We start from the raw sequence: 11,349 nt of genomic DNA, 5'->3' as shown, positions 1-11,349 counted from the left end.
CTAAACCTCATGAATTTCTTTACTTGAAGTTGAGCAAAGTAGATGACCCCGAACTCTGGCTTTTCAAGAATCATATAGACAGGATAAGCATCAATATCTTCTAATTCTTGATTTGGTCTTTTCAGATTGATGATCCGTTGATTGTCTTCAAGGCCCATTTGAACGTCAATGACCATCGCCAGCTTCACATGACAAAGCATAAATCTCTTGATAGCCTCAAGAGCAATCAGTTCTCCTTCCTTTCTGTTCGTCATGTTTCTGAGTTCAAAGTACATGTATTCAAGATCATCCAAATATAAGTTTGAAAAATCTGCTCCGCTGAACCTCCAAATCTGTCCATCCTGCCTAGTAACTGTAAATACAGGATACCAGATTCTTAAAAGCTTTTGAGCATCAATTTTTTTAATCGTTACAATCCGATGCTTGGTACGCACTTCACTTATTGGTAGGCACTTGGCTTTCAAAAGATGTTTGTATTCCACGCATATTCTTTGGTCTGCTTATGAATACCAAGAATTTTGTCACCGCTCAGAACTTCTCGATGACGGATGAAGATTCCAAAGTAGACATCTTCTAGGTATGGCTCTCGGATCCTTTCACGATCATATCCAGGAAAATTCGCTCGGATATGAAATGGCACATAACTTCTGGTGAAGATTTCGGTAGAATCAACTTGTTCTCTTTGAGCARGGATGTCTRACACATCAGGTAAAACTGCAGTGGAAGATTCTGGAACATTCTGACGGTCACTTTGAACAGGAAAGACTGGATCTTCATCATCTATATCAGCTTCAAAATCAAAATAGATCCTAGTCGACTCGTCAATGTTGTCAATGTCTTCTCCAAAATCTTGCTCTCCACCCAGAGTAGTAGAGAACACATCGTTGAAACCTACGTTGGCAGACAAGTCCAATAACATCCTTGTTCCTACCGTGGAGTCCGCCAGCCTTTCAACCATTGGCTCGATCGTAGGACTTGTCTCCATTTCTTCATCTTCAATTACAATGGCCTCAATTACTCTTTCCCAAACAGATTCCGAGGCAGAGGTTTCAGCAATAACATCCTGAGTTGATGGCTCCTCTCCAACCCTTGCACCTTGCTCAGATGACTCGGCCAATCTCTGTCTCTTTCTCTCCCCCTCATGACTATCTGGATATTCTTTATCTGCTAATACACCTGTTCCGATGGTGTATCTACAACAATTTTGGGGTACGCTTACTCTAGAAAAGGACGGAAACACTATCTATTTCCAAGGAGAAGTAGACGAATATGTCAGTCGCCTGACATTGAAACGATTAAGAAGAATTCTTCGTCTGCCTGGTCCTTGGAACTACTGGTTTCAAAGACTTCGTCTCTGATAAACAGTTGTGCATAGATATTAAAAGATTAGGATACCCTGCTGAGTTGACTAATCCTACTTAGTTCAAAAGACGATTTCTACCTTCCATATGGCATCTGTTGTTCTCAATTCTAAATAGATGYCTGACATCGAAAACCGCGGGCATAGACACATGCAACAGTTCGTTTCTAAAGTTCTTTCATGGAATAGTCTTTTCAAGAAACTATGACTATGCGTTAGTCATATGGAATGAACTGGTAGAGCTGGTTAATGCAAAAAGATTTCCGTCCAAAGCAAGAAAATTTGTGCCTTTTCAAAGATTTCTGCAATTGTTTATCAAGGCCATGATGAATGCAAATGAAGATATTCCGGCCAGACCAAATTCAGAAAAAGGGCCTACATTCGTCATGACCAGAATAAGGCAGCACACAGAAGTTGAAGACTTGGATTCCATAATGCCAGTACCATCAGAACTTATTGCCTTAGCTGATCAGACCGCTCAGTGCGTTATAGATTATAGGCGAGTGATAGATCCAATAGCTCAACCAGAACCGGTTGAACTTGCCCAAGGATCACCCCATGCCTCAGCTGTGAGAGAGGAGGTAGAAATAGAAGAGCGTGTTCAGGAACAGCTGAACATGGAAGTGAGTTGAGAGAAAAAGAAATAGAGAGGGGTGAACAGGCGGTGGGAGCGTCTGATCAACAACGTACTTCAACTGTCAGTACTTCCACAACTTCCTCAAGTTCGGAAGCTATTGAATCTGACAATGAGGCAGATTCTGGTGATGATCAAGATGATGATGATGATGATGGAGCAGATGATCGTGTTCAATCTATTCCTGCTCAGAATATTCCTATTGGAACTCTTGTTGATGACATTAATGACATATTTCCTGAATATTCAGCACAACAACCTTGTCCAAGTTTACATTCTTTGTCATTCAACGTTGAAGAACGCGATGATTACGATCGAATACTTCAAGATCTATCTGATGAAGGAGGAGATGAGGGTGTTTTTGTCGAAAATGAAGAGAGGTTGAGAGAAAGGGAAGAAAAAGAATATGGAGAGGGTGAGAGTGGAGCAGAAAAAGAAGATCAAGCTCCTTCTCAAGCTGAAACACATAGCCGGGCACCCACATCTGCTACTGACATTCATTCGTTGAATGTTGGTATTGAACAAGACATAGCTAGCCCAGCTATGCAAATGTACACCCCACCCATCCACTCAACTGGTTCTCAACAACCAGTTGTTTCAATTTCACAAGGAGATAGAGCACATTTGCTAACGACTTCTCATTTGGAGAATGTAGTTATTGAAATAAGTAGGCCGCTGCCCCAGCCTACGACTTCGATTCTGTGCACCTCGAGTCTAGAGCCAAAACACATAGGTACACATGAGTCTGGAGCATCTGTTGCTCAAAGTGCAGTTCTTTGTGAACTTGCCGGAACGACCGGAGTGGTGTCTTTTGACATTCCATAAGGACAGGTCGGAAGTCCTACTAATGCTAACATTACGCCAACATTGAACGTAGGCACAGCAGTTTATTCAACTGTTGTTACAACTGGTATTCTAAGTGAACCAGGTGTGAGTTTACCCGACTTCGTGTCAAGGGAATATTTGGACGACGCCCTAAAGGCTGTTCAAGATAATTTTGATGCTCAAATGGCCAGTCTTAAAAGACTTTTGAAGGGAAAGGAAGTTGTAGAAGAAGAGCCACCAACTGCGCCATCACCACCACATGTACCTGATCCGTCAGTACAAGACCAATAGGTGGATGAACTGAAATCGTTATTATATGCAAAATTGATGGCATCCCAAAATCCAGATGCTGAAGATGCAGATTTGGTCGGTCTCTTACGTCAACAGTTAGATATTAACCCTTTTGTTCGAGCCTCAGAGTTTTTGTCATTCCACTCTCACCCTCTCCATATTCTTTTTCTTCCCTTTCTCTCAACCTCTCTTCATTTTTGACAAAAAACACCCTCATCTCCTCCTTCATCAGATAGATCTTGAAGTATTCGATCGTAATCATCGCATTCTTCAACGTTGAATGACAAAGAATGTAAACTTGGACAAGGTTGTTGTGCTGAATATTCAGGAAATATGTCATCAACAAGAGTTCCAATAGGAATATTCTAAGCAAGAATATTCTGAGCAGGAATAGATTGAACACGATCATCTGCTCCATCATCATCATCATCTTGATCATCACCAGAATCTGCCTCATTGTCAGATTCAGTAGCTTCCAAACTTGAGGAAGTTGTGGAAGTACTGACAGTTGAAGTACGTTGCTGATCAGACGCTCCCCCCGCCTGTTCAAAACTCTAGTAGGATAAATTAATGACCATAGTAGGATAAGGGGCAAAGTTGAGTATTCAAAACTCTAGTTAGCACTTGAAATGTAGTGTAATTGCCATCCAAGGCTGATTTGTAAGTAGACTAAATGGGAGAGGGGCGCCCATTCCTAACCACTTTCGTTTCGAAAAGGTTCGCTCATGCTGGAGGGAGCATCCCCACTTAGTGATCGGTCCGCTAGTTCAMGCAAATCCGAAGAAGTTATCACGGACGAGCCACATGCAGGGAAACTTGCACGTGTGGTTCTGGCCGGGCTTTCCTRAGGTATCTAATAACCTTGCTTCTGCTCGCCGCTGGCGCACCTCTCCTAACTATTGCCCATTTATTCTGGAATAATTTTTTAGGAGTTTGAGGTTTAGAATGGAATATTTTTAGTAATTATATAAACCCTTTATTGATTTTATTTTGCCATAATTATCCATTTTACTCTCACTCCTACTACAATTCTCTCTAACTTCTCTCTACAAACCCTAGAATTGAACCTTAATTTCCCTTCTTGCATTTGTGATTTTGAGGTTATTTTGATGAATTGAAGACAAACTCATGAAGATAAAGTGACATTCTAAGGTATGATGACTTCAATTTTGAAGAGTTTTAAGATTTTGGTCATGTTTTTGGTTGATATAATTGTTTCTTTATGGGTTTATAAATCCTTGAATGGGGTGTAGTAACTAGTGTGATTAGATGTTTCAAAACTTGATGTTTATGCTCCAAGTTGTTCACTAGTTGTTTTGGAATGGATTCCAAGTCTTTTAGTAGAGTGTCATGGTGTTAATGGACTCAAACTTCCCCAAAATTTCAAAATCTGAAGCTGGCAGGGAAGAAAACATTCCAGAATGTATAAAAATGTGAATAAAATCAACCGCAAGTCCAAATTAGGTGAGCCATATATAGTCGGAGAGGTCTACGAGTCTAATTTAACTTTGTAGTTTACCATAAGTAATAATTCTAACTCCAAGTGGCTCACAATATGGATTTTCCAGGACTGGTCTGCATCTACTCGGGAATCGTACTCTGTTTGTATAAGTTCTGTATTTATCAGACCATAACTCCAGTTTTTGTAGAACCTAAAAAGACCAACCTACAACTTTCGTTTAGTCTTAAACGTCTAAATCAACCTCTAGGATTGACTAATGAGTGGATTTTTGGAAGGTTATTGAGCTGGAAGCTGCTGTTGGGTTGTACTCTATGCTTTAACTCTTGTACATTTATGTAACTTGTCCATTTCGATCCTAAAGCTTATATGACCTATCAAGGGTTATAACAAGGTCTATAACTAGGCATAAGAGAGTCTCTAATACATGTGTATATATATAGATATATGTGATAGAAGTTTAATCTTGAAATATGTTTATTATATAGGATATTCGTGTGGGTGGTTCGAACTCAATCATGGGTCGTTTATATCGTGTTTTTGGCTCAAAAGGTACGGATTTCTTATCCTTTGAATTCGAGGCATGCCCATTTGCATATGGACTTCCCATCCATGATATGATTTTTCATAACTCATCCAAAAGGGTGAGCTAATCCTTTTCTTATCGTTGAAACTTTATTATGGTCTTGTTTCCGAGAAATGCTTTGAGATACAATTGAGATCTTTTGATCAAGTTTCGGACTTTGTTATGCTCTTGATTTATGATTTATATTTGATATTATAAATTGATGTTGAGAACAATGAACCGTGCGTGAAACCACAATAGCTTTTATTGAGTCATCCGATTTATGGTTTGAGGATTTGAATTTGAGTCTTAAAAGACATAGTAGTTGGGGCATCGACTGCTATGAAGTTTCTAGGGTAGCTGGAAGTACCATAGTGTCCTCATGATTGAAAGCTCGGGAAATAAGCTTAGCCTAGGCATGGGTTGAGGGCGGATGGATCGATCCTAGGATAGTGCCATGTCCGCGATGCTTCGCGAAGGGGATTGAGTTATGATTTGTCTGCATACCTTTCCCAAAGCCCAAGTAGACTGATCATCACTTGGGAGATTGCGAGACACAAGGGTGGTTCAAGGAATAACACCTTTGGGTGATATGAACCGGAGTATTCCGGTAGTTTTTTTTTTTTTTTTTTGAGTCATGAATTATAATTGGAAACGAGCCGATTTTGGGAAGTTTGTGACATATAAATGTTGACTTTTAAGATATCACTTTGTTATTCGATTTTCGATTTGAAGTAATTTGTTGATCTAAAAGTTGTTTGACGATTCACATGTTGTTATCTCATTTTATTCGTCATTTCATATGTTACGATTTATATTATAAAATCCGTCCACTAAGCCATAGCTCAACCGTGTTTTGTTTTATGACACGGTAGGTATCAGTGAGGAGACACGGGGTGAATTAGGGACGTGATATCGAGTAGTGATCCGTTGATACAACCGAAGACATTGATCCTTATTTTGTAAATCTTTTGTTATTGTAAATTTAGAGTTTATAACCATCGATTGTTAATATTTTGGTGGATGTAATTAATATATGTCGGGTTTATTTTAGTTGCTTGATGTCTCCATTATTGTTTTGTATTTTTTTTAATTACTATTAAATTTTTATATTCCGGGTCACAAATGTGAACCGCCGCCTGTCCTTGGCCACTCAGAACAGGGGGTGTTACATAACTTGCCTCTCCTAACTAAAAACACACTCCTTCGATCTATGAAAAAACCTTCCCAATCTATACAGATAGATTAATCCACAGAGACAGCTTTATCCATAGAGGACTTAATGGCAAACAGCCCCTAAGTAGGCTTTAGTGATTCATGAGATCAGAAAACAAAAAGGTGGTAAATGCATAGATAGGTTGGTTAACAATGATGGTGTTCATTCAAAATAAAAGGTCGAAGATTTTAGGTGACAAATTACGAACTTATTTGGATATAGATGAAAACAAGGGTGCCATTTTAAGTTGTACAAAAGGTAATACAAGAAGATATCATTTAACCTCCCAATTTATCAATGGAATCATGATAATTTTAGATTTGAAGAATGATCAATTGACCACAAAACTCAAACCATATGTGTAATGTCAGATTAAAGGTAATGTGTTATGAAAGAAAAACTCACATTTATTGAATATGCAGTCCCAAGAAGGAAACTTATGAGAAGTGCACAAAATAAAGGCCATGAACCCACGATCCATCCAAGCCAGAAACTCTGGTGTAGAACAGTGAAAAATAATGTGAGTTGAAGATGTTATGTATATAATATGTATCTTAAAATAACTTGTAAAACTGGATATAAGAAGAACGGATCATAGGTATTAAAATCAAACTACATAATGAACCACTACTAAACCAACCTAGACATTCAAACATGAACAGGATCAACCTAAAATAGTTTCCGAAACAAAAGAATGCATCTGAGTGATTATCTTATTTGACCATACTAACATATGGAATAGCAATATACGACTCTATACAACTTACGCTAGATTTGTGTGGATTTGCATGTGGTGGTTATTCATCCAAACTAATTAGTAGCCAAAGGAATAGAAAAGTAATGCGTCTGTTTTATTTGGTATAGTAATGGAAGACTTATAGAATAAGACACATTATCTTGATTAAGATAAGTGTATTTTGGTTTATGCATTGCGAGAATGCATAGGTCCAATTCCCTTTCACCATTTAACATTTCTATTCTATGAGAGGTGTGAGAATAAGCAAAGACGTGAAGTGGGTCCAATTTGGTTGATGCGAGGAGATATGAGGATGAGATCAACAAAATGGAGAACAAAGAATGGATGAAATGGTGTAAAATTTTGCTTCACATTTATGCATACCATATAAATTATTCAGATCAAGTTAAAACACATTCATGAAGCTAGCAGTGGAAAAGCGTGATTTATTTACCATGACTGCAAATGAGGATACAATGATAACACCGGTTTGAACAGAATATTCTCCGGATGCTAACGGAAGATACGGCTTGTTAACCTGAGATATACCAGCACCTCATATTTGATTATAATCCACATGTATGGCTGGTAATTAGCCTTACAAAAACTTAAGTTGCATAAAAGAGGTCTTGACCCCATTTGATTTTCCAAACAACCTTTGGTGAGAAAAAGATACCTTGTCTATTTCTATATCGGATAGCTGGTTCAAGCCAACAATGTATATATTCATAAAAAAGGCAGCAACAATGGCCTGAAAATTCAAGGTTTTAATCATGTAAGAAGCTTGCTGATAAAATTAAATTAAGTTGGAAAGAGTTCTTTCAAAGTATGCAAGAGAATTAGGAATGAGTGATCAACTTATTGAACCACTATGCTTGGCTTTTTGTTTTACAAGAAACGATCGTTCTTGTTAAAGTGAAAAAAGTATCTCCAAACTTTACAAGAATAATCAATCTTGGGACAAAAGGGCCAAATACAATGGTTTTGCATTTACATTGCCACAAATTGTCAAAAATCCCTCATCCTTACAAAGTGTAGTTTTGTTTTTGTTTTGCAGTTTGCAATGATGGTTTGTTTGTAATTGAAAAAGTTAAGTACTCAGTTATGAATGCAAATCAAAAGTTCAAGAACCTCCAAAACACCGACGAAGAATAGTGGAGAAAGATCCGAAAGCCTCTGAACAGCAAGGAGTGAAACTGAAACTATGCTCAATGCCTGCTCGAAAAGATCAAATATGAGTTGTATGCTTTAACAAGGAAAAGAAAAGGCAAAAAGCAAGACATACACCATTCCTTCCATGAAATTTAACGCTTAACTCAGCTCGTATTTGTGAAAAAGCATTTTGACTGTTTGTCAACCGTCTAAAACATGCTCCAAAAGAGACACAACAAAGTAGTCTTATGGACCCAATCCAATATCAACATGTTTTTTGAAGTATATAGTATTTATATGGCAAATACTCACGCACACTCCTCACCTTGGGTGAGGCTTGAACCCTTGACCTCTTAGAAGGCTAGGCTCTACTAAGAGCCCAGATACCACTGGGACAATGACCATTTGGTATATCTTTTCTTTTTGTAACATAGAAAACGGGTAAATGCTAAACAAATAATTGCAATTTGAAAACTCTCCAAAAATCTACCAAAGGGTCATCGGCTGAGCGATACCTGGGTTAATGGTAGAACCCAGCCTCCCGGAGATCAATGGCTCAAACCCACCAAAGTTGAGAAGTCTGTGTGAGTATTTGTTGTATATAAATATTATATATTTCAAAACTTTCCAAAAATCAATATGTTGTGATGTCATTGGAAGGAAGGAATAATAACCACCTAGATAATGAATTTGATAGTTGCATCAGAAACAAACGATTCGTTAGAATCTTACGGTTCCTATAACTGTGTGAGGTCTTGAAAACCTGTAGAAGGCGTTTAAAGCATTTGGCAGCGAATTTTGAGGGTTTGTAGAGTCAGGTTCCATGGGTTGTTCAGAAACCGCATTTGCAACATGCCTTGTGTTGCATTTCCGAGAAAGTAGAGAACTTTCATTAAAGCTGCCATTGCTGTATCTCACAAGATTTGGTTGAGATTGCTTAAGCTTTGATGCTCTTAATGATACATGAAAAGAACCTATAAAGTTATATAAAAAAAATTAACAATAATGAGATACGAGCCCAAAGAAATAGACACTATGAATTCATTGTGAAAAAGAACTCTGCCAGTTTTAAAAAAATATGTTTATGAAAGAGTTAACAAAGTCAGACCTAGTTCCTTCAGAATTCAAATATGATATCTGAAAAGTTGCATTATATATAGTTCGATCATATAAATTATTTCTTCGAGTTCTTGTGAATGTTTTAGTACAACATAAATTAAGATCATCATACATATATTGTGATCATTTATGGATGGAAATCCAATACAAAACTAAAAAGATTCATCTTTTCATGAATTTTTAGATGTGTGACACTTCAAGAAATCACGAATGCAGCAGCACTGGTAAGTTATAAACACACCCCTGATCCTTGGGATACTTGTAGGATACAATTATTAATAAATTTAAAAAATTTAAAAGGCTGATTCTTTGACATGTAGCAAATCTAAAAGAAGCAAGTGCTTGAAGGAAAAAAGAAACAAATAAAAAGATAGAAAGATGAAAATTCAAGAAATAGAGCAAGATAAAGAGATGCTGATGGGAAGAATATGATTAGTAATCCAAATATGCCCACCAAAATTATTCACCAACTATTAACTTTAAAAGTCAAAAAATCCCTAATTAATTTTAATCCACAGTGAACCAACAAGCAGCTTCATGAACATCATTCATAGAGATTCAATTAGACGAAGACGCAAACAAGATTTACACCCAAAATGTCCACAAAAGTAGAAGATATTTACCAATTTGACTTCGAAGTGAAGAGGAAACATATAAGTTTAATAAAAGGATACATTGCTTCAAATGTGCAATAAAAGTATACCAAATGCCCAGAAAAATTATCATAAGTTTATGAAGTTGTGGTGGAAGATTAGAAGGGATTAACCAAATCTCACAAGAACCACAAAACATTTTTTTGGGAAGTCATGTCATTGTAAAGAGCTATATACACACAAAAAAAACGCCAACAAAAAGGTTTATGATTTCTTAGTCTTTCTCATATATTATCAAAATCCCATATAGAGAGATTAACAAATTCATAAAGATTTCAGTCAACAGATTCACAAGCCATCAGATTTCAGAGAAAATGCAAATAAAATTAGCATTAGTACCTGTTGAGATGAGTGAAGTATATGAATCTGGTAATGACGGAGAATAAGAAGAAACCTTATTAGGAAAAGACCCAATAATCAAAGACTTCATGATTTGCATCTCTCAATCAAACCCAAATCAAGTTCTCCTTCATACAAACAAATCAATCGATTCTCATAAATTTTACAATAATCGAACAAAGAATTAACAAGGGAGAGTAAATGCAGCAGTAGAAGAGAGCAGAAAGTTTTGTGTTTCGCGTGGTCTGAAGCTTACTTACACGTTTCAGGGAAGCCCCAATTGGAGAATCAATTGTTTTGTGCATCAAGTGCTTGCATGTCGATGGAAAAGAGAAAATTGTAGGTAAAGCCCTCCACTACTGTTTCATTTCAACATAGACCCAAGTGGAACAAAATGTACCAAATTTACAATTATGTCATATATGGACATGACTAATTGACTATGTATAATTTTCAGGGAAGACAATTTTAAACTTTTTGTGCATTTTATCAAACACCTTATAAGCAAGTATAAACGATAAAGAAACTAGGTGAATTGAAAAGCATTACAACTTTAATCCTGGTCAACGAATTAGCAAAAGCAATGTCTCTTTGTATAATATGGATTCCAAATATTCATGATCTGGATGTGAATGAGTCGAATTACTTCTCCCCAGACCTATTAATGGCAAAGATCAACAAAGAAATCAGGTAAATAAAGAAATTTAGGTTGCCAAAGAGTATTGTATAAAGAAGATGAAAGAAATTTAAGTAAGCAAAGAGGAATGCAAGAAAAATTAATTTAGATACCAAGGATCAATATAAAAAGGAACGGATAAAAGATGAATCGAGATACCAACATAAAACTTTAATCGATGAGCAAGAGTTGACTTTGTCCTGACACAAGCTTTTTAAAGGAGTGATCTTTCTCTTTTTTTTCACGACACCAAATTTAGTTTTGGGAAATTGATTAAGATAGCTAATCAAACCACCACCACTTCAGTCAATTTATAGCCATCTT

General features: G+C 36.9%; 1 protein-coding gene across 3 annotated transcripts in view; it reads right to left on the bottom strand.

Annotated features, from left to right (window-relative positions):
- The window catches only part of LOC112516610 (homogentisate phytyltransferase 1, chloroplastic), a 17,095-nt gene extending 6,355 nt beyond the window's left edge, over positions 1-10,740 (bottom strand). Inside the window, exons 1-7 of one of the 3 annotated variants that reach the window (XM_025123751.1) lie at positions 10,610-10,740; positions 10,350-10,477; positions 8,971-9,212; positions 8,218-8,301; positions 7,763-7,837; positions 7,541-7,624; positions 6,756-6,845 (exon numbers count right to left, since the gene is read on the bottom strand). In XM_025123751.1, coding sequence (XP_024979519.1) covers positions 6,756-6,845; positions 7,541-7,624; positions 7,763-7,837; positions 8,218-8,301; positions 8,971-9,212; positions 10,350-10,449 — 675 coding nt within the window. In that variant the 5' untranslated portion in view covers positions 10,450-10,477; positions 10,610-10,740. The other 2 variants (XM_025123753.1, XM_025123752.1) reach the window with 2 other exon arrangements.
- Positions 10,741-11,349: the final 609 nt, after the last annotated feature.

The sequence above is a fragment of the Cynara cardunculus genome (assembly GCF_001531365.2).
Source record: "Cynara cardunculus var. scolymus isolate 2C chromosome LG 8, CcrdV1, whole genome shotgun sequence".
NCBI classification, from domain to species: domain Eukaryota; kingdom Viridiplantae; phylum Streptophyta; class Magnoliopsida; order Asterales; family Asteraceae; genus Cynara; species Cynara cardunculus.
The sequence above is the reverse complement of the archived record's forward strand: the minus strand, read 5'-3'. Positions and strand labels throughout refer to the sequence as shown.